This window comes from Pantherophis guttatus, chromosome 1 (genome assembly GCF_059756535.1).
Source record: "Pantherophis guttatus breed Tessera chromosome 1, ASM5975653v1, whole genome shotgun sequence".
Taxonomy (NCBI): Eukaryota; Metazoa; Chordata; class Lepidosauria; order Squamata; family Colubridae; genus Pantherophis; species Pantherophis guttatus.
The window spans coordinates 268,573,860-268,598,537 of NC_142063.1; the positions used below are offsets into that span (position 1 = coordinate 268,573,860).

General features: G+C 39.6%; 1 protein-coding gene across 1 annotated transcript in view; it reads left to right on the forward strand.

The window, feature by feature from the left end:
* The window catches only part of SYNJ2 (synaptojanin 2), a 59,129-nt gene that overhangs the window by 24,882 nt on the left and 9,569 nt on the right, over positions 1-24,678 (forward strand). The window contains exons 9-20 of the mRNA XM_034428560.3: positions 293-374; positions 521-670; positions 757-922; positions 1,592-1,783; positions 2,044-2,125; positions 3,334-3,474; positions 6,414-6,606; positions 11,134-11,292; positions 19,094-19,250; positions 20,305-20,422; positions 23,072-23,290; positions 23,708-23,786. Coding sequence (XP_034284451.2) covers positions 293-374; positions 521-670; positions 757-922; positions 1,592-1,783; positions 2,044-2,125; positions 3,334-3,474; positions 6,414-6,606; positions 11,134-11,292; positions 19,094-19,250; positions 20,305-20,422; positions 23,072-23,290; positions 23,708-23,786 — 1,738 coding nt within the window. The remainder of the gene's footprint in view (positions 1-292; positions 375-520; positions 671-756; positions 923-1,591; positions 1,784-2,043; positions 2,126-3,333; positions 3,475-6,413; positions 6,607-11,133; positions 11,293-19,093; positions 19,251-20,304; positions 20,423-23,071; positions 23,291-23,707; positions 23,787-24,678) is intronic.

A 24,678-nucleotide genomic window follows, 5' to 3' on the forward strand; every position in this document is an offset into this window, starting at 1 on the left:
AAAATATATACTCTTGCCTTTCCAGTCAGAATTGGGCTACGGTTCTGAGGAGACCATTTTGGGTAAAACTGAACTAGCCAATTCCAGCAGTCCAGATGCCCAACCTTGATGAATTGTGGCAAAGGAGGCTAATGAATAAACTGAATTGTTATAATTTGTACCTCTACTTTAAGACTTGTGCTATTGTCCTTAGGGTCCTAAATTTTCATGCTAGAATTGCTCAGTAGAATACTCAATTTATAGGGGGAGGTCCAGTACTAATTCTTTCAGTTCTTTGACTTGTTTTTTGAAGTCAACAGATGGGTACCATTCGAATGAATTGCCTGGATTGTCTAAATCGAACTAATACCGTCCAAACCTTCATAGCCCTTGAGGTGAGTGATAGACCATTTAGTTTCTGAGAGTTTGAGCAAAATCCTTACAAGAGGAATTATCAAGCAAACATTGGCTATTATGCGGGTGGGAAATTTGATTCTTATCCTGTCTCGTTCTGCATTGTATTTTTCTTTTTTCAAATCAGATTCTCCAAACTCAACTAGAAAGCCTGGGATTAAATTCCAAACCTATAGTTGAACGTTTTTTGGAGTCTTACAAAGCAATGTGGGCCCTCAATGGGCACAGCCTAAGCAAGATTTTTACAGGGAGCCGTGCTTTAGATGGAAAAGCTAAGGTAAAGGAAAAAGTGAGCCCCAGTTATTCTCTGACATTTCAATAAGTATGAAATCAAATTAAATTGTTAATCCTATTCTTATATAGGTTGGGAAATTCAAAGATGGTGCCCGGTCAGTGTCACTGACCATTCAGTCAAACTTTTTTGATAGTGTGAAACAGGAAGCCATTAACTTACTGCTTATGGGTGATTTTTACAATGAAGAGTATGCTGATAAAGAGAGAATGCTGCTGGATCATACCGCATTATTGAGTAAGCAAGATCATTTTTATTTCAATAGCTTTTCAGTCTTATCCGTTCTTTTTTGGGAGTAAAAACCACTTAAGTAAGCCTGCATAAGATTTCGTATTAATAGCATTATGCTTGGGACTTCCCAGTAGGATATTCAGCCACTCTCTTCAATGTATCCAAAATGAATGTCTGACAGGTGAAAGGTTCCATCCATTAGTGGGAGATTTTAATACAACAGTAGAATCCTACTGATAGAATAAAGGACCTGATGATCTCCACCATTTTTTTCCTCGATCGTCCAATCCACAATGGTGCTTCAATCTTCTCAGGAAAGCTGGATGACGTTTCAGAACACTGAAGGAAGGTGGAATCTGCAAACATCATGTCCCTGTTTTTTTAAATTCTGAATATATCATGCAAAAGTGCTTCTCTCTGTAGAAGAGAAAATGGATCTGTTCTCACACTATCCATGTGCCTACTTACGAACTCTCACTAGTAAGAAACATTATTGCTATAAGGGCTTCAATATAATTTAACATGCTTCTCCTGCATTTAGGGAGTACTTATAAAGGAAATACTTGGAAGCATGACAGCAAAATAATTATCAAGAGTTAATTTGCAATCAGTGCCATGGTTCATAGTTTAAGGGAAAAAATAACTTTCCTTCCTCTCTTTCCTCATCTCCATTAGTGACACCAAGCACTTTGAACATCATGTCAGAGCGTCAATTTGAATTCACAAACTTCAAGAGAATTCGTGTTGCCATGGGGACCTGGAATGTAAATGGAGGCAAACAATTTAAGAGTAATATCCTTGGTACCAGCGAATTAACAGATTGGTTACTTGATTCCCCTAAGCTCTGTGGGGTTTCAGAGTTTCAAGGTAATAAAAAGTCCTACAGGTGATAATGACAAAAATATGCATATATGTATGTATTTGTATGTGTGTGTGAATATATGAGGATGTCATTTGGGACTGCCCAGTTCCATTGTAAGAGTAACAAAGTTTTTTAGATAGTTCTAGTAGGAACTATTTATGTGCATTTGGGAAGGTGAGCTTCATTTATTAGTGTTTATCTCCTTTCCTGAAATGGAATGATTAGATTAAATTCATGTTTGGTTTTTCCCTCCCCATCACAACAGATGATTATTGTCCCGCTGACATATTTGCGGTAGGATTTGAAGAAATGGTAGAATTAAATGCTGGCAATATTGTGAATGCGAGGTAGGTTGAAATTCAATTGTTGAACTGCTTTGTTTCAATTCCTGTCTGAAAGGTTCATTGAATTTCTTATTTGTGGTAACTTCAGAGCTATCATAAGTTTTGTTATTCTCAAAAGTATTTTTAATTTCCTGAAATGAGTTTGTTCAGTATTCGTTAATTATCTTTCTTTATATGGATATTTTTATACTAGATATTTTTATAGTCCATATAGTTACTTGATGCTCTGTCATTAAAATGTATTTTAACACTACATGCTATAAACTAGCCAGGGTACAATACTCTTCAGTGACTTTATATAAATATAATAAAATTATTACAAATCTCTAGAGCCTGATTCGTATATGCATAGCCATTAATCGTGGTGGCACAGTGATTAGAATGCAGTATTGCAGGCAAACTTTGCTCACTAGCTCACTAGGATCTACAGTTAGATCCTGACTGACTTAGGATCCTTCCATCCTTCCAAGGTCAGTAAAATGAGGACCCAGATTGTTGGTCTCAATATGCTGACTCTGCAAACCACTTAGAGAGTGCTATAAAGCACTATGAAGTGGTATATAAGTCTAATTGCTATTGCTAATTGTTGATTGTAGAATCAAATAATGATTTTTGTATCAGCAAGGACCTTCACAATAGACTAATATCATCTGATACAAGTATAATACATTTCAGTGGAAATAGTTTACATATTCAGCTGAACGTCATCAGTTGATGTTTACTCATATATGAACCAATACATTAGAACTGACAATCCTTGTGACCACAAAGACCACACATTGATTGCTGGGTAATGGGCCAATGGAGTATGCTTGTATGCCAACACTCTGCATATCATGCTCAGGTACGCACATATCTCACTTGCAACATGTAGTCATAAAGAGCTTTCTTTCAGCTCATGGCCATAGAAAAAGCAATGATGCTCAACAGGATTGCTGAGAAAGAAAAGGATCAATCTTTAGTGGCTTTCGTCAAGATTGCTGACTATGAGAGGGGGAATTTAGGTTCAATATGAATTTAGCTTCATCATATAAATTCCAAAATGTCATATGTATATGTAATACACATAATTGAATAATGACCTACTAATTTAGTCCATACTTAGGACTAAAAAGCATTTTGCTCAAACCCATAGAACATTTCATGGAATGTTATTAAATTCTTTGATGAAACAGTATGTTTAAAAACATATATATGTAATTTTTTTTTAGCACAACCAATAGGAAGACATGGGGAGAACAAATACAGAAGGCTCTTTCAAGGACACATCGATATATTCTGTTGACTTCAACACAGCTTGTGGGTGTTTGCCTCTTCATTTTTGTAAGACCTTTCCATGTTCCCTATATAAGGTAGTTCTTCTTGCTTCTATTTTTATGTGACAACTTTGTGAAGAGATTGTAGATTTTCTTTTTATGGAAATAATAATTAAGGAACAACTTTGTCTATTTCTAATTCTGATTTAAATAGCCTAGAGGAAAATCAAAGTTACCTATTTGGTTTTGTTGGTTCTTCTCACCAGGGTGAATTGGGATCATCACTTTGTTTTTCAAAATGAATTTTTTATATTTCTGTATTTCTAAGATGAATTATAGTTTAACCCGTGCTTCCCCCCCCCCCTTTCTTCATATAGTTAGGAGCACTTCAAATATTAATTGTGTATGGAAGACAGCCAAATGTTCAGAGATGAAATCAAGTAATGGCTTTTGATTCTTTCCTACTCTTGCATCTGTTCCTGTGTATATATGTCTTGCTAGGAGAGCTATGCAATGTTTCTCCATAAAAATTAGGTTATATGAATTAAGCCCACACTCATTCCCTATGATAATCGTGACTATGTGTTCATGTCATGTGTGGACCACACTTAGGCGCAGTACTTGCCGTATTCCTTAAGCACTTTTCCTCTCATCATTCATCAAAGACGCAGCAAAACACAGATGACTGGAATAGAGAAGAAGCACTTGTACATGCTTAATATTATCATTGCTGCTATTTATTTGGTACTAGATGATATTTTTATTCAGAAAATTATTTTAGGATTCATACAAGTTATTTTATAAAATATTTTTAAAAATATTTTGGCTGTTTTATATTCTGCTGGTTGAGTTACTTTCATTTTATTCTATGCTATTCAATTTTTTAAAAAAATGTTTTTATCAGTTTAAGACACACACACACACACACTTCCCAAAATATACAGTTGCTGGGCAATAGAAAGCTAAAAAAATATGCAAAAAAGAAGGAGGAACGTGCATAGGAGCTGTGCTGGATAAATTGCTCTCTTTGAATTGCATTCTGCTTGAATAATTCACATAGTAAAACGAGTGGGTTTTGAGATCTCTATTGCAATGCACTGTGCCCTCCATTACAAAATTGTATTTCGGGGCAAGCGTAATGGCATGTTCCTTAAAAATAGCTGGCTGCATAGATTGATATTGGCAGAATAGCAAATGGCATCTAGAATATAGACAGTTGTTTCTCTCAAGTTCTGACAGTTTATATAACCTTCAAAATATTATTATGCCAAACCAGATGTGTATGATATTCTGATCCAAAATAGGAAATGTCCTTTAGATCTGCCATGGGCAGATTCTCCTTACCTGTTGGTAAATTTTAAAAGAAGTTTTGCACGGGATCCCAGGAAAATAAGGGTTTGAGTTAAGGAAGAAAGACCGCATGTAACACTCAGGCATGGTTTTTCATCACCCCCTTAAATGAAGCGTATTTTTTCTTGGGGTCCCAAAACGCCTGGATGAACTGAGGAGAAGACCTGGTGTCTTTGGGGAATCACCATGAAACGGAGTGAATGTGCCCAGGCCAGATCTGAAGCACCTTCCCACTTAAAATCTGAAGAATGCATATCTCTTCAAAGCATAGCCTAAGATGCTAAACAGAAAATTTCCATTAATTAGGGTCTGTGGCTAACATCTCATATCTACTTTCCTTGAGAAACCTCCACTAGTAAGAATTTTAGCCCTATTGCCGGACAATCATAAATTACAGGATGTGCCAGTTTTAGTTTGAGGATTGAAATGATGTATCAGGGGCCATACTCCAAAAAGTAGGCATGAACAGGAAATATGTGGCTTGTGTACTTTATTTATGAATTGTTTTCCCATTCTTCTATCAAGTTAATTATTGCTATTTGGTGAAATGCTTTTTTTGTGGGGGACAGGGCTCTTTGGCTACTCCAGAAGTGTTTGCTTTTATTCTTGTTGTTTTAAGAATATGCAAGACGTGCACCTCTTGTTCACCAGAAATTACTCTGCAATTTTGTTGGGAGTTTTTTGGTTGCCTGAGTTACTCAATTATCTTTCCTATTACAATATGATAAGAATTGATGTAAGGATAGTTATAGGTATTAAGTTATGCTCATACACAAACTAGTTAAAGTCATTGAGTTCAGCACAAGCATTTATATTTCTTTCTTTTTGGTATGGCTTGTACCTCAGATCACTTGCAGAGATGCTGACTTTGATTAGATGATATAATATCATTGAACAAATGATCTTCACCATGTAACACCATTGTCTGCAATTGGGATTCTGGCTCTATGTGTGTATGAGTCCACATGAACTGAAACTCTCAAATGTAACAAGGAATGTCTGCTGCAGATAGCTGTCCTGTTTTTGTGAATGAGCAGATGTTTGTTGACATCTTCAGTAGGAGTTTTTTGGGAGGTGGGGGGGAGGGAAAGAGCAACTCCCTGGGGTATTTAATTGCACACTGGCAAGGAACAACTGGCATGATCTTTGATATTTTCATGCATTCTAGTGATTGGCTTATCTCAGTGGGATTTTGCTGGAGGGAGAAGATGATACCCCCAATATCTATATTGAATTAATTTTTTTGTCAATAGCATTGCCAGTGCTGGGCACAACCAACCTTGGTGGTCCTTTTGGGGGCAATTTGAGAGCTTTAAACGATTTAGTGGTTGTTTTCACCCCTTCGTTTTGCAGAAAGATCACATTGTTGAATATCAGCATTTTTTTTTCGTCAGACTGGTATAATTGGGATGAAACCAGAGGCAAAGAATGGGTCTGGCTGGGGAATGTGCAGCCTGCAGGTCATAGATTGATCATCTTTGCATCAGAGAAAATTGGAAATAAGAAAAATTCCACTCTTTCTTCCATCAGGAATCTGCAATGGATCCACATTCCATCCATGAATTTTTCATTCATGCTCTGTTTAGGAAGAACCAAGAACTAAAGCAAATAACTTGTTCAGAATTTTCAAATTCTTCCTAAAGGTTTAATTTTTTTTGCTTTGGGTTTTATCACCTTTTGCCCAGGGACATAGCAGTGGACACAGTGAAGACTGGAATGAGAGGAAAAGCTGGAAACAAAGGAGCAGTTGCTATCCGTTTCCAATTTCATAGCACCAGCTTATGCTTTGTGTGTAGCCACTTGACAGCTGGTCAGTCTCAGATAAAAGAACGGAACGAAGACTATAAAGAGATCACTCAGAAACTGAGTTTCCCAATGGTAAGGTCTGGGGAAAATTTCATTTACAGTGGTGCTGAATTTGCACATTTTTCAGGATAAAAATACACATTGGGAAACACCTATGTGCATGTGATTTTTATTTTTACTCAAGGTTATCTTTTTACACTCAGCGTGTTCATGTAAGGTGAATTCCCTATTACCAATTACTTTTTCGCCCAGGTCATTTGTCCATCCATCCATCTATCCATCCATCCATTCTAATTCTTTAAAAATGTAAGTCCTGAACAATTACATTTTAGTAGATCAATTCCTTACCTACCAGCATGAAGCATAAAACTAATACAGGCAGTATGAAAGGATTTGGGGTGGGGGGGAGAAGAGAAAGTGTTCTAGAAGGCAGCAGTTTAAGTACCTATTTTGCCAAGATCATTCCAGGTGTAATTCAAGGTGTTTGGTATCCCCTTTAAAGCGCTGAATAATGTTTCTCAACCTTGAGAACTTCAAGATGTGTGGACTTCAATTCCCAGAATTCTCCACCCATCATGAGTTCTGGGAATTGAGGTTCATACATCTCAAAGTTGTCAAGGTTGAAAAACACTGGTCTAGACATTTGGGGACCTACTTTCTCCCTTTCCGCCTACCTGTAAAAATTAAAGATGGCTCAACCCAGACCCCTTCCTTTTAGGGCAGGGGTGTCAAACTCATGTCGTCACGTGACGTATTGCAACTTTCCCCCCCTTCGCTGAATGGGGGTGGCATAGCCAGCACGTGACGCATCCGGACCACAGGCCGCGAATTTGACACCCCTGTCTTAGGGAGTGTCACCTACAGGGACTTTAAAAGAGTGCATTTTCAGCTGCAGCTTCTTTCTTTGCAGTAGCTTGCCTCCTGACATTACAACGGCCCCTTCCCTCCTGGTTTTCAGAAGACCTATTAAAATGAGGCTGTACCATTAGACCACCAGAACTGGAATGATATTAGGAATGATATTTTAATTTTAATCCATTGATTATGGCATTCCTTTTTTAAAATATCTTTGACTTTATTTATTTTATTGCTACTATTGATATTGCTATGTTTAAATTAATATATGTGTTTGTGTATAATTAGATATTTAATATTAAGATTGGTGTTTTGCTGTTTTATTGTGTTGCTATGTACAATTTTTGCTGCTGTTTGTGTCCTGCTATTGCTATTTTTATTATATTACTAACACTCAAATTTTATCTGAATTTATGAAGATTGGAATTTTGTACCATTCAGAGTCAACTGGAAAGGCTTATAATTCTTGTAAAATAATAAATCAGTAATAAATCACTGGAAGGGATTTATGCACTTGGGCCAAGGTTTATAAGGCAACTTCAGAATTTGTTAACGTAGTATTGTAAATACATGCTATGATATATAAAGAATATAGGCTTTGAAATACAGAGATAGTGATAGCAAAATAGAAATATGACAATACAACAATATGCATTGCCTTTTGTATGGTGGCCTTCATTAATACTTTATTTCAAGGATCCTGCAGAAAATTAACTCAGAATATTTGATCTTGCCCTTTGTTAATTTGACCTCAGATCACTTGCTAAATGTTTGAGATACATTCTTGCTGATTATAACCCCAGTATTTGGAACCTATCAAGAATTGTAGGTTTTGGAGGCATGGGGATTACCGTATTTTTCAGAGTATAAGACGCATCTTTTTCCCCCCAAAAAGAGGGTGAAAATCTGGGTGCGTTTTATACTCCGAATGTAGCCCCACCCAGCTTCTCAAACGGAGGTTTCAGAGGCTGAAAAAAGCATCAGAAAAGAAGCTTCAGAAAAGAAGCTCCCAAACAGAACTTCTAAGGTGCGTCTTATACTTATCATCCGTGGTTTCGGGGTGGAGTACCATCAGTACGCTGACGACACCCAGCTGTACATCTCCACCCCGGATCACCCCAACAATGCCCTTGAAGTGATGTCCCGGTGCCTGGAGGCCGTACGGATCTGGATGGGGAGGAACAGGCTCAGGCTCAACCCATCCAAGACCAAGTGGCTGTGGTTTCCGACGTCCCGATATAGTCAGTTGATGCCATCACTGACTATTGGGGGCGAATCATTGGCCCCCACGGAGAGGGCTCGCAACTTGGGCGTCCTCCTGGATTCACGGCTGTCTTTAGAAGAGCACTTGACAGCCGTGACCAGGAGGATTTTTCATCAGGTTCGCCTGATTCGCCAGTTGCGTCCCTTTCTGGATCAGGACTCGTTACGCACGGTCACTCATGCCCTTGTCACCTCCCGCCTGGACTATTGCAACGCTCTCTACATGGGGCTCCCCTTGAGGAGCACCCGGAGGCTCCAACTGGCGCAGAGTGCGGCCGCGCGGGTGGTAATGGGAGCGACATGGCGTTCCCATGTAACACTCCTCCTGCGCGAGCTGCACTGGCTCCTGGTGGTCTTCCGGGTGCACTTCAAGGTTTTGGTTACCACCTTTAAAGCGGTCCATGGCTTAGGACCTGGGTGCTTGCGGGACCGCCTACTACCACCAATAGCCTCCCACTGGCCAGTACGCTCCCATAGAGAGGGGCTCCTCCGGGTGCCGTCAGCCAAACAATGCCAACTGGCGGCCCCCAGGGGGAGAGCCTTCTCTGTGGGGGCACCTACTATCTGGAATGAGCTCCCCCCAGAGATACAGAGGATCCCGGATCTGCGCACCTTCCGCCGCGCTTTAAAGACCTTACTATTTCACCAGGCGGGCCTGGCCTAATTTTCTCCCTTTATAAAAGATTTTTAATTTTTAAATATCTTTTAGTATTTTATGCATTCAATTTTAAATTGGTTTTAAAAGTTTGGGGTTTTAAATTTGTCGGGGCCAAAATTATTTAATTTGATTTTATTCTACTTTTAAATTTTGTATGTATGTGTTTTATTGTTTGGCTGTGCACCGCCCTGAGTCCTTCGGGAGTAGAGCGGTATAGAAATCAAATAAAATAAATAAATAAATACTCCGAAAAATATGGTAGCTAAAACTAAAGCTAAATTACCACACAGCAGTGGGAGCAGAAATCAGCACCTGATTTGTGGCAACTTATTGGTGATGACAGTTGTTTTTTAACATCCCAATTAAACTTTTTTTTAAGTAAGGCAGCAAAGAAGACTTTGAAGCAACACAATAAATATTTTAATGCTATTTGGTAGAGTAGATAATTTTGAGGCCTCCCTTAAAAGTGTTATGTTTATCAGTGTTAATAATTCCATCCTTTACTGTAATGTAGCTTTCATTTGTTGATTAACATAAAATAAAACTGCAAAATAGAAGCTGAAATTCTAATCATACGGAGCAAATTCCAGAAAACATTTGGTTTCCCTACATCTCTTCCCCCCACCCCCACCCCAAACATTTTGTAGCCTTCAGGAAGAGGCTTCTTAAGGTGATTGCGGCCAGCTGGGTCACAGAAGAAATTTGATAATGTCATTAAGTCAGATGGTAATGAAAGAAGGAAGCAATGGCTTCATGGTTATGAAAGGAAATCTAGTAAGACTTAGGTTACTATCTTCCTTCTAATTAAATATATTCACATGTTTCTGAAGTCCTTCAGTTGTTTTACTGGTGGAAAGAATGCAATATTTTTTATAAATTACAAATTATTCCCATTTCCGCTGAACATGCTTTCACCATGCATCCTTATTAATTCCTAGAACTTAGAGCAACGACAAACCATGTTGTAACCCTTAGATCTTTAACACAGCTCTTTCTAAAATCTGACCCTTATCCTATGGTTTCATGTTGCTGTCAAAGAATAGCTTGATTTGCTATAGTGACAAGTGGGGTACTTTTAAATTTAGATTAGATTTTCATATCTGCACTGTTTTCTTCTTCAAACATTTCTTTAAAGATTAGTAGCTATTTCTGTTAACACGATTGAGAGTATAACTCAGCCAATAGTGTGCTAGAAACTTTAATACCTTAAAAAGATGCTTTCAATTTATGCAGAATAATTCTTATAAATGTCCATACTGATCACTGCCTAATTAAGCAGTTTATAGTTGCAAAAGTACATTGGCAAATTCACCTTTATTATTATATAGCTTTATTAACAGCGCCCTCTAGTGATGCTTTGATTCGGGACTCTTATTTGTGGTACCTTTGCAACGATATATGCAGTATCTTTTAGATTGTTTAGATCAGGGGTTCTTCGTCTGAGATCCCTTGGGGCCCATGGATTGATACGAGGAGCCTATGGACTTGGATTTTAAAAAATCTAACTTTATTTAGTTAACCTCTAACTAAAAAAAATTAGCCAGTTTGGTATAGTGGTTAAAAGAATCAAGCTAGAAATGGTGAGACCTTGAGTTTTAGTTCTAGTTGCTTAGACACAAAGCCAGTTGGGTGACCTTGAACCAGTCACTTTCTTTCAGCCCTAGGAAGTAGGTAATGGCAAGCCACTACTGAAAAACCTTGCCAAGAAAACCGCAGGGACTTACCCAGGCAGTGAGCAGAAGAAAAAAATAATAAGTCTTTATATAACTGAGTTGATGAAGAATTTTTAAATGCTGTCGTTTAATGTGTTTTTCCTTAAACAGGGAAGAAGTATGTTTTCTCATGACTATGTTTTCTGGTGTGGTGATTTCAACTATCGTATTGACTTGACTTATGAAGAAGTATTTTATTTTCTCAAACGACAAGACTGGAAGACCCTCTTGGAATCTGATCAACTGCAGCAACAGAAATCCAGTGGAAAGGTAGAGATGTCACACTTATGATGGTTGCAACATCCTGCAGTTATTTGATCAAGATTTGCGACCTTCCCTTCTGGCGTCCCATAAGCAAAATCAGTGGGGAAGCCAGCAGAGGTCACAGGTTGCTCAGATAAGTCTCCCCCACCTTCCACACCTTCCCTCAGGCCCTCTGTGCTTGAACCCTGCCTCACCAGCCACAATCACTCCCTTGTGTACCCTTCCTAACCTTTCTGCACTTACTCTGTGCCTCCTCTGCCAATTGCACATCCCCCAGAGAATTGCTGCACCTGCCACTCCCAGACCCTCACACATTTCCCTGACCCTTGCTGTGCTTGTGCCATGCATCCCCTACCATAGATCACCATTGCACCCTCCCATACGCAGCAGCAGCTACCCCAAACCTCAATCACTCACAACCTGTGCACTCTCCTTGAGTTGTGTACTCGTTCTACACCTCCCCAGCCACTGACACCCCTTCCCCATCCAACAGCAGCCACTCTAAGCCTGACCAATGGGTCACCATGTTCATGCGATGGCTTCCTGGCCCCCTGATTGTCATCGCTAAGCAATATGATTTCATCGCTTAGCAATGTAAATTCCGGTTCGCATTGCTGTCATAACTTGAGGACTACCTGTAATGAGGCAAATGAAAAACGCTGTATTACGGAAACTGAAATTTGATCAATATCCATGCTGCTGCTTTTCACCTTTTCAGAGGTTTCTTTTCCCAGTTATTAAAAATGAAATTATTTCAGAGGATCTTTAAAGTTTGAAATGATGCCTCTAATTTATTAGTTCGTACATATTATTGAAGTTGTGTGGTTTTTATTTATACTTGCAGAGTTAATTGTAGAAAAACAGAAGGGTCTTATACTATAAATCATATTAATCTAAATATTGTATCATGCACAGTATTATATTGTTTTCTGAGGTATTGACGTTGGAGCAGAAGTTATGTTGCAAACTTCAGGAAAAGTACAAGGAACAGAAATAAGGAACTTGTTAAATGTACCGATGAGCTTAATGACCTATGTTCTATATCATCCCTGTAACAAACTTATATTAAGAAACATATTAGCAGAAGTGTTCACGGAAAATAACAGACTGTGTAAGATAGTATCCATATATGGAAATAGAGTCAGAAGCGTAACGCCTCTGGCGTGGCTAGAATTGCAGAATGTAAAAAAGGTACACCTTGTTCGTAGCCCAGGGTTCGGAATCTGACATGTGAATGCTCTTGAACCTTTGCTAGCAAATAAACCTGTGTTCTCCTGCATTTGGGAAAGTGGGTTTTCCCGCTTCATTTCTGGCACCCCAGATGGGACACAACGAGTCATTGGGACTCTCTGGAGGGTCACCCCTCTGCCAGGGGCCTTGTTTAGTTAAAGGGAACTTCCCAGGCGCCATCGGACACTTTGTTCCATGGGACTTCCCGGTGACGCAGGACCCCTGCAGCGGCAGTTGACGCCTCCAAGAACCACTTGGAAAGGAAACGGAGACCAGGCCAGGTTACAGCCGGCCAGAGGATAGGAGAACAAGCCTGCAGGCAAGTATTGGGGAATAGAATAATCCCTCCCTGTAAAGCAGGGACGGAGGAAAGGACTGATCACCCTCTCTTAAGAGATAAAGGTACCCTCTGTAATGAGGTAAAAGGAGGGGAAGGTTGTCAAGTGCGCTTGATGTGAGTGTCTACTGCGGTTCCCAACGGTGACTGTTGAGTGTCCAGCGCCTTGGGCCAGTAGGAAGTAATTGGTGTTCGCAGTTCCCATCGGAGACCATGATTTTCCAGCTCCCTGGGTCGAACATGAGTGTGTGAAATAACACCCTCTGTGTTATCCTGAGAGGAAGGACCCCTTACCTTCCTCTCATCCCTTTTCCTCATTTGTCTTGTCTGGTGCCATGGGAGGAACATGGGAGGGGGAAGAAATGTGCCCCTCACTCCATTAGAGTGCATGTTGCAGCATTTCTAAATTGCTTATGTCAGTCAAGACTACAGCATTAAGTAGAGCAAACAGAGGTTGAGGGTCTTCTGTGAGTTAGGCTGGCCTGATAAAGGAACATTACATCCCTCTACTGCTTTAAAAGTACTCCAGTTAGTGTTCCACCCCACATTAGGACACCCAGACCAAGCCCCCTGCATTAATGTGTGGCTCAGCTTATTTCAAAGACCTCCGCCTTGGATCCAGAAATGCAACATTGAACAATGTAGATTCCTAGTCTCACGCACCTTGCCACCCCAAGAGGGAAAAGATTAGGATTGCAGTATCAAAGATAGTGAAGCCTGATCTACCCCAAGGTCGCACTCTTGAAGCATATGTCGAGGAATGCTTCCCTACGAAGGATCCCTTGTGGAGTCCAAATGGCCAATTACGGACAATTCAGGACTATCAACATTTGGTGGTGCAGGCAGTCCATGCAGCAGGAAAACCAGCCGTTAACCCGTCCAAGCCTTCCCTGGTGATGCAAGAAGCCACTGAGAGTCCAGAAGCTTTTTATACTCGGTTGCTGGAGGTATACCAAATGTATACTCCTATTCATCCAACAGCGCCTGAAAATGCTCGAATGCTTGCCATGACCTTTATATCACAAAGTGCCCCAGATATACGTAAAAAGTTACAAAGACTGGAGGGAGCCCTGGGAAAGCCTAGGTGGCCTAGGGAGAAGCCAGGGAGGGAGAGGACGAAGAGAAGGATTTTCAAAAGCCCCCCCACATAGGGCTGGCAGAAGTGGAGGAATGGGACTGAGACCGACCAGGTTCAGCCCGCCTCCTGGAACCTGTGGTCAGTTTAAAATAGGAGGCAAACCTATCTCCTTCCTTGTGGATACTGGGGCCACTTGTTCAGTCCTAATCCAGCCTCTGAGCCAAGCCTCCCCCTATTCCACCAATATCCAAGGAGTGATGGGGAAGGATTCAAGAACTCCCCAACTCTTTTCGGGGCTGCACTGGGAAAAGATTTGACGGCCCTGGAAATCCCCTACCCAGATGTCGTGTTGCAATACATAGATGATTTGTTAGTTACAGGCCAGATGGAAAACGACTGTTGGTGAAACACCCACAACCTGCTCCATCTCTTGCGAGAGCTGGGCTACAAGGCATTCAGGAAAAAGGCATAACTAGTCTTACAAAGGTCAGATATTTCGGATACGACATTGAGCCCAGGAAGAGGACTCTGGGACACGAGAGAAAGGAAGCTATTTGTCAACTCTCCATACTCAGAAATAGAAAAGACTTGGGATTTTTGGGTGCTGCAGGCTTCTGTTGCATCTGGACCCCCAATTTCAGTTTAATTGCAAAACCTCTCTATGAAGTTATAAGAGGAAGTAATAAGGAACCTCTGCGATGGGAAAAAGAGGAAGAGAAAAGTTTCACAATTTTAAAAGACGCTTTAATGCAAGCTCCCAGTTTAGGACTACCTGACTTAGACAAGCCGTTTCAGCTGCTTGTCGACACTAAACAGAACATAGCAATGGGGGTTCTCACCCAGAAAATGGGAACTTGGCATCGCCCCATTGCTTATCTGTTGAAGCAGCTAAATATTGTAGCAAGAGGGTGGTCTGGCTATTTGATAGCCCTGGCAGGCACAGCGTTGTTAACACAAGAAGCTAGTAAATTAACTTTTGGCCAGGAATTGGATATCTACACCCCCATGCCCTCAAAGCCATCTTAGAAACCAAAGGACATTTGTGGTTGACCAACCCCCACATGCTGAAATACCAAGGTTTAATTACACACAACCCCATGATCAAGTTAATACAATTTACCAGATTGAACCCAGCCACATTGCTACCTGAACCAGATTTAAAGCTACTCACGATTGTATTCAGACTATTGAGGAAACCTATGCCAGCCGTCCAGATAGGACTGATGTTCCGCTTTCCAACCCCAACTTTACTCCATACACAGATGGCACCAGTTTTGTGCAGGAGGAAATACGGAAAGCTGGGTATGCTGTTGAAACTTTTGAAGATGTATGGGAAGCTGAGCCCCTCCCTCCCGGAAGAAGTGCTCAGCTGGCAGAATTGCATGCTTTGACTCGAGCTTTGGAACTTGGGAAAGGCAAATGTGTCAACATTTATATAGACTCTAAATATGCCTTCTTGACAGTGCAAGTGCATGGGGCCATATACAAGGAGAGGGGCCTTATAACGGCAGGAGGAAAAGACATTAAGAATGGACCTCAGATCCTACACCGGTTGGACAGCGTCTGCCCCCCCCCCAGGAAGTGGCTGTTGTGCACTGTGGAGGAAACTAGAAGACAGTATCAGAGATACAGCAAGGCAATAATAAGACCACCAGGAAGCTCGTCGAGCCGCACTGAAGCCTTTAACTATACAGGCTAATTGTTTAACTCTATGGGTCCCGGATGAACAAATTAAACCTAATTATTCTAAGGAGGAATTGCAACAAGCTAAGGAACTTGAGGTGATGTTGGAAGATGGATGGTGGATTCTTCCCGACCAGCGCGTTTTGGTCCTGGGACATATGGCATGGGATGCTGTGCGACAAGTCCATAAGCAATTACATTTGGGAAAGACTGCATTAGCCAAGGCCCTGCTACGAGAAGTATACATCAATAAGATACACAGCATTGCTGCCAATGTCTGTATGAGATGTGAAATCTGTGCAGCCAATAATCCCAGACAAGAGCCCCAACCGCCTCAAGGACATCAACCCACAGGAAGTGATCCGTTTGATACCCTGATAATTGACTTTACAGATATGCCAAGGTCAGGTCCACATAGTGCAATGTTAGTTCTTATTTGCACATATACTGGATGGCTTGAGTGCATACCAACAAGGACCAAGAAAGGTTTTAGTAGGAATGACACAGGAAAACCAATCTGGCTAAATAAAGGTCCTTAAAAAGAAAAAGTGGAGTTCAAACTTGCTCATGAGAGCCCTGGCAAGGTGCAAATGATGTGTGAACCAAAGTCTCTATACATTTTGGATCTTTAAAAATAGGCCAGCGCCTGCTGGAAGATCTAAAATGGACGGAGAAGAGTTCGGATCTTTAAAAATTGGCCAGCGTTGGCTGGGAGATCCAAGCAAGAAAGAGCTAGACAGAACATCCCCAGGGCAGAGACAATCCAGTGCTTGAGGAGATGGAACAATGGATGAAACCTTGAGTAAAAAGTGAGAAGTTCACTAAAACAATTAGAAAGAATCCCAAACTGCAAATAGACCTGACTAGTCCCTAAAGGAAAAATATTTAGAAGTTGAGAAGCCCCACCATACAGTAAAATGATTCAGAAGTTGGGGCTGACCAAGGAAGATATGGTTAGTGTATATTGTTATGTGTGGTAGGAGGACCCCAGAATAGGAGGAAAGAAAAACCGCAGTGTTATAAAGATTCTGATAATTTACCATTCTTAAAAGACCCAGAGAACTTTGAAAGACCTAAGAATAGAGAAGAAAATTATTTATTGTTCTTCCCACCCGGGGTTTGGCAGGTAATAAAAAGGTAAAGCCTATCTAAATGGGAAGACACGGATAATTTGAATTGACTAATTTGATGTGATTTCTGTTAAAAATTATTTGTTGCTGTGCATCTATAATGACTAGTGTATATGTCTAAGTCTGTGTGTACCTTCAAAGGTAATTGCAAGTGTTAAATGCCTGATATCTAGAGATATGAATTTTAAATTGTTAGAAATGAGTTGACACTACTGAGAGGAAGGAAAATTACTTACCCAGTCTAGTATGGCCATCTAGACAGAGTGAAGAATGGAGTCAACTTTTCTTTCCTCTCTGTGCTTTTAAGAAAAAGCCCCAGTTTATGTGGAAACTAACTCTTCAGAGGACTAGAGGGAACCTCTCCCCTTCTGGTGACACCCCGGGAGCTGTCCCTCTATGAACGGGAGAGGTGAAGAAAACCCCTGCAGGTGTTACTCCGGAGGCTAACACCCAACGCACGGGCGATGAAAGGAACTTATCCTGGACATTGCGATCCCACAACCGAACAACTTGACAGAATCTGTGTAGCTATATGTATTGTAGGCCTTGTAGGAGAAGGCAGAGACTTAGGAGTAGGGGGGAATGAGGGAGTAACCCCTAGACTGGTGTCAAGCTACACTCAATAGTCAGAATATGGAAAGAGTGCTTGCCCCTACTCCCACTATAAATTACCCAGAGGTAATGCATAGGGAATATTGGAGCCCAGACACCGCTTCAAGTACGCAAGGGGGGATCCATAACATGTGGTAAAGTGGTGAGCTCCAAGATACCTCTGTGTACTGAATGCTTTGTGGTCTTACCCTCGGGTAGGCATTTTGTTTATAGCAGTACCAAACTCCCTAACTGCTCTTCCAATAATCTCTCCCCTGTGAGCATGAAGGGACTCGAGACTGGCATATAATTCCACTATAAGGTGTCACCTCCTACATACTCCTTGGGTCCCTGTAAACCTCTGTCCTCGGAATTCGGCCAGGGTACCAGTGTATGATGAAGTTGGAAACATCCGGTCCAAGAGGGCAGCCATTGACACTTCCTTGATTGAAAAGGTTAAAATAGGTCATTGGAAGGATGATGAATGGCCACCGGAGAGAATCATTGAAGTGTATGGACCAGCCACTTGGGCAGAGGATGGCACCTATGGGTATCGGATCCCCATCTACCTGATAAATCGCTTGATTAGGCTACAGGCTGTTGTAGAAATAATTACTAATGAAACTGTAAAAGGCCTCACCAAATTAGCTGCTGAGAGCGTGAAGTCTCGAATGTATATCATGCAAAACCATTTAGTCTTAGATTACCTCCTAGCCAAGGAAGGAGGGGTGTGTGGTAAATTTAATTTGTCTAATTGTTGTATTGAGACCGATGAAAGTGGCAAGGTCATTAAGGAAATAACTGATAAAATGGTCAAAGTAGCTCACCCCGGTTCAAACTTGGAAAGGATTTAATTTAGCTGACGCCTTTTCAGGTTGATGCCCTAAACTGCCGGGCCTACAAGCTATCGTGGCATTGATTGGGTTAATAGCTGCTGGATGTGTAATTTTACCCTGCATTCTTCCCATTTTTGTTTATACAATTTCTAACAGTCTCTCTCTACTCATGGATAAAAAGGCAACAGCTCAGACGATGGATTGGTGGGAGTATGAGAAGCTTAGCTCAATGGAGGATGACCTCCCTGTTTATGAAACTCCACAGTAATCAGGGGATTTAGGTGGAGTTCCAAAGGGGGGAATGAAACAGAAGGGCCTTATACTATAAATCATATTAATCTAAGTATTGTATCATGCACAGTATTATATTGTTTTCTGAGGTACTGACGTTGGAGCAGAAGTTATGTTGCAAACTTCAGGAAAAGTACAAGGAACAGATATAAGGAACTTGTTAAATGTACCGATGAGCTTAATGACCTATGTTGTATATCATCCCTGTAACGAACTTATATTAAGAAACATATTAGTAGAAGTGTTCACGGAAAATAACATGTGTAAGATAGTATCCATATATGGAAATAGAGTCAGAAGCGTAACGCCTCTGGCGTGGCTAGAATTGCAGAATGTATAAAAGGTACACCTTGTGCGTAGCCCTGGGTTCGGAATCTGACATGTGAATACTCCGAACCTTTGCTAGCAAATAAACCTGTGTTCTCCAACTTTTGTGGTCTTGTCTCCTGCATTTGGGAAAGTGGGTTTTCCCGCTTCAGTAGGAAGAATGTTTTATTGTGCTGTTCTTTTTGTGATTGTGTTGTAAACCATTGAAAGCCTTCCCAGTGGATACAGAATGAAATGAGATGAGATGATATGCATGGCTATCCCTATAAAACTTACTTTAGATTATCAATATTTTCTTTCATAGATTTTTAAGGACTTTCACGAAGGAACTATCAATTTTGGTCCCACATATAAGTATGATGTTGGCTCTGAGGCTTATGATACAAGTGATAAATGTAGAACTCCAGCATGGACTGACAGAGTTCTTTGGTGGAGGAAGAAACTTCCAATTGATAAAACAGGTTGGTGGAGTCCTTTTTACTCTTTCCTAGTGAATTCTTTAGCTTACATTAGTGTGTCTCAATATTGGCAGCTTTTAAGATGTTTGAACTTCAACCCCCAGAATTCCTTAGCCAACCTTCACATCTTAAAGTAATCAAGGTTGAGAAACGGTGGCTTTGGTTGTTTATGATATTCGACATAAAAATCAATGCTCAGTTCTGAAACTCCATGCGTAGTTTTGCAAAGAACACTTTTTTGTTAATGGAACGTAGTTCACACCACTGAGAAAATATTCCTTGGGAAAAGGGCATGATGCTGATCTAAGAAATAATTCAGTGGTTCTCTCATTACTTAAAAAAATTATTTGTGTGCAGAAAGTTTGATTCAGTAAGAATTTTACTCATTAACTTAAATACTAGGGATAGTCTTATTCTGTTTTCTATCAAACCAACAGTTTTGATTTTTAATTATATTTCATACTCAATTATATTAAGCATTTTCTGTCCTTGGTAATCCTAGAAGGCCTTTTTTTTTTTTTGCACTCAAGACATTGTGTTTTGTATCAGTTTTTCTTTCTCCCTCCCCCCCTCTCTACACACACACACACACACACACACACACACACACACACACACACCAGAGAGCCCAAATTACTGCTTTAACTTCATGAGTGGTCATGTAAACTATGAACTTACAGGGATTGGTATTATTTATCATCATTGTATTGCATTCTATTACTTGTCCTGTTGCAAGACTCCTGTTGCAAGACTTGTTATGTCAATGATTTACATCATTCCTGTCTATATGGCGCCATATGAATGAGTAGCTAACATGCAGGCAGCATAGCTAGTCAAAATAATGGTGAGTTTGTTTAGTTTCAATTTAGTAAATGCGTTCATGCATCTCACTTAGTTGTTTTTAAAACCCTGATTAATGGCTTAAGTAAAAAAAGAAACAACCTCAGCTATTGTGGTTGGCTGCTATGTGTGAATCAGGCTCATGATTCTGGAGCAATGCTTGAAAGTTTGCCTTCATTACTCTTAATTCTAAGTCTATTCTTTTGTTTTTTCACAGTGGGACAAGTCAGTCTTCTTGATAGTGATCTCAGTGCTGAAACCAAAGTTGGACCCATTTGGTCTCCTGGTGCCTTGATGTATTATGGAAGAGCTGAGCTCCAGGCCAGTGACCACAGGTAGCATCTTCTGGAGGGTCATGGAACACATCTTTTGCCCTTATAAAACCCAGACATAACAGATAGCTCCTCTATTTAAAGTGATCTCTTTTTATGACCCCAGAAAATCACGACCAGAGAGCTTAATAAATAGAACTGGGCTAGTTGAACCAAAAATCTGATTTGTTATAAAGCAACTCTAAATTATCACAAATATTGACCATTGTTGAGAGGCTAAAGTAACTTTTCAAGTTATGATATTCTTTAGTTCGGATCCATGGGATCTTTCAGTCATTTAAAGATTTAACCTGCAAGATTTCTGAAATGAATCTTAGATTGATTCCTGATAACAAGACACTGATAGTGTAGATGTAAAACCTATTTCCTCCACCCCCTTTAGGTATAAAAATAAGCAAAAATGGCCAATAGTGCAGTGGATACCCTGTTAAAATATCAGGCTTTTGAGATATATATTTATAAAATCAGACCAATTACTTTAATAAGATAAATTAGTTTAGAATTTTTTCTAATAGCTTAGAAATTAAAATAGCTTATAAGCTGTATGATTCAATTGAAAAACAAACTGAAATATTTTATGGGGTGAAATAACAATATAATATGCTATATCAAAGGTGGAAAAAATTCTGAAATGATTTATCTTGGTTTGATTCTTTTAAATCTCAAAAACCTGACTTTTTAACAGGGATGTGTAGATTCTTTTTATATCCCCTGTATATGATGACATCACATTTAAACACAGACTTTTTATACCACTGACCTGACATTAGAAATACATATATAAGTCACAGGGGTTGCATTGTGAAATCACAACAACACATTTAATAATTTGTCACAAAGACACCTGTGTCCTCCCTAAAATGATTATGTGGCTATCAGATTAACTAAAAGGCAAGTACTAACAATAATGTGAACTCAATCAGCTCTTCTTAGTGATTGTGTAATGCTGGATAATCATAGCTCTTCAGTGATAGATGTACCAGACAATTCTGAATCTGTCTTTAGTCCTACTATAACACACACCCAAATTTGATTATTCAAATTGCACTTGGCAAACAGTATCATCAAAATTGGCAGAGCTTATAGAAAAATAGTCTATACACATATTTATATATTTTTTGGGTAAGGCTGGGCTTTGCCTTAACAGATGAGTTATCTGTTGAACCTCACCACAATATTGCCATGCTTTGCAACTTTAGAAGGAATTCCAGGGGGAGATTCCTATGTTATCCCTTGCACAGCAGCATTTTGCCAGGTTCTCAGGAACATCAAGCCTTTTATAGATCTTATGGAGAACGATCTTCCAAAATTTCCATCTGCTTTGTGGAACCACTATATAGAATATTCCTATAGCAGTCAAAATTCATTTCTTGTTTCTTACGGAAGCAGTTTCGGAGCAGAAGTGGTAGAGCTGTCACTTACCTTTGTGTTGTGACCTAGGCCCAAGTAGTTATTACCAGACACAATCTGTCCTAAACAAACATATTTTATTAGAACAGCTGAGAATTACTTCATTTTCAGCTTAGTCCAAATTAAGTCCAAAACAAATTCTTCATAAACAGTTCTTCGGCCTTATCACCAACCTTGTCTTCTTTGGCATCCTGCCAAAGGCTTTTCTTGGCAAAAGTTCAGAAGCAAGATACTCTGACATGAAACAAATGTAACAAGACAAGAGACAATTGTAGCAACATTGCTTTCCTACAAAGATCCCAAGAGCCGTTGCTGCTCTTTTAAGCCTTATGGGAGGGGCCAATCATCTCCTGGTCTTACTCCCGAGTTGTCCTTTTTGCTTTAGCTGCTCTTGCCTTCTGGCAGCTCTTCGCATGCGTGCACTAGGAACAGGCTCCTCCTGTTCCTCTGCCCCTCTGCTATCCGCCTCTGGAGGCTCCAGAGTCTGCGCATCGCTTCCAGATGGCCCTTGCCCCATTTCTGCCTCCGATGCAGAGCCCTCGTCCAGGACTTTCCTTGACTCCAGGACTGGCTCATTGTCCTCCCCAGCCTCCTCACTGTCTGACTCTGCTGCCAGCTCCGCAAGCTGCTGGTGGACCAGAACACTTTGTCTTACTGACTAGAGCTAGACTAGAGGAAGATTTAGTTAGCAATAGCTGGAAGGCCTAACCCTAATCTGCTGACTGTCATTCTTCATTCTTACATATGCTTTTTATTTGTGTACAAACTTGGACATATGTAGAAACAATCTGAGAACTGGGGGAGAGGGGATGGGACAATGTTGTGTGCCACAGAGTATCTGTGCCAAATTAAATAACAGAGCAATTGTTAGGATTGTTTTATTGTGTCTCTGGACTCCTGGAAATTGTGCGGAGTCAACTTGGGTAGATAAATGAGCAGATGTAATCAATAAATAATTTCAAGCCTCCCTGTGATTGTCTTTTCCCCTGTTAGGCAATTATTTATAGGGTCAGCTATCTTTTCATTATTAAACAGAGATGTAATATGCTACATAAATTATGCTGAAAATTAGTTTGAGAAGCCAAGTAATCAAACAGTAATATTAAGCAGATCTAAGTGATTTCAAATAGTTGTGTTTGACAACTGATTTTCAATAACCTGTCAGCATTTTATCTTCTGTCCTCTTACCTGCCTTCTGTAATCCTTATTAACTTTTTTTCTTCCCTTGTTATCTCTCTGTAGGCCTGTTTTAGCTATTGTGGAAGTGGAAATCCAAGAGGTTGATGTGTCTGCTAGGGATAATGTTTTCCAGGAAGTATCAACGTTTCAGGGACCTCTAGATGCTACAGTGGTGGTGTCTCTATTGTACTGTTCCCCTGAAGAGAAGGATGAATTTCCTGAGGATTGTCAGATGGAGCTTATGCAGATCTTTGAGACTTACGGCACTGTTGTGCTTGTCAGGTAAAATACGATGTTCATTTTAGAAAATCATCTTTGGATCTTTATTTTGAAGAGAACTTTCCCTCATGGAAAGAGACTCTTGGTATATAAGGAATTGTTCCATTAATATAATTCTAGAAGAAGAGTGGGTTATAAATCTAACAAGCAAATAATAATTATTCAAATTATTAATAGAAATTGTTGAGTAAAAAGTTAGGGATCCATGTCAGTAAAATATAATGATGCCAGAGAACATTGATGGCTTAAAACTTGTTAATGTAATAATAGTTCAATCATAATTAATGAATGTTCAATTATTAATCCACTATTTTTAAGAAGAAACAACTCGGCTTTCCTATCTACTTATTTAATGGCTGATTAGAAATTAGTTCTGTCAAAACATATAGAGTTTATTTGATCTGTGTCTACCCTTGTTAGGATCAATGGAGGTCAAATGTTGGTTACATTTTCAGAAAGCAGATCTGCTCTTCACGTTCTTGATGTGGATGGCATCAAGGTAAAACAAAACAAAGTTGCTTGTACTATTTGAAATACTTGAGTGACCAAGTAAATCCCCTCATGAAGGCTATTTTGCAACATTGTTTGCCTTGCTGGCAAATATAGACAGCTTTCTCATATCTAATTGACATTTCCTTGAACACCAGCTTGTTGTTTCAGGTTCATCAGCTTTTTTAAATGTTAGCTGTTAAAATGGTTTCCAAAGAATTGATCTGAAAATGTCAAGCTGTTAGACCAGAAAACACCTCTAACCAAGAAGATTCCTTTGAATCTTTAATGAATAAATTCATTTATAATGTAATGAGCTTTTATATGGAGGTCATGACATAGTTTGTTATTTTTAATATACCACCTTTTGCTGTTACTCCTCAAAAATCCATTTTTGTATTGTTTAGGGATTTGATAAAAACATCTGGGGCCTAATTTTTAAAACTACATAATAGGTAACTGGAATACTCTCCATATTATACTGGAAATGTTAGAGAAATTAGCTGCTTTTTAAGGAGGATTTCAGCAAATACAAATTGGGAAATAATTATTTTCTAATTGACCACTAGAGAGAACTTGGGAATCGGTGTCTGTTTATAAGTGGTTTTTCATCCTGACACATAAGGAAACTTGGTGTTCTTTTTCCATTATGAGTAATAATGAGACAAATAGAGAAACAGAATTTAAAAAAATAAAAAATTATATATAGACTCCAGGATATTTAGCTTAATTGCTTCCAGTTTTTTTATTCTTTAACAATTGGCATAAGAAGGAATGGCACTCTTGTTAAAAACCATTTCTTAATACATATCACAACGATATATCCCTGAAAAAGCCAAATACTGTATCTCTAATCTGCAATAGTAGCCATGCTCTTTAAATATATATAAAAGTCTTTTATC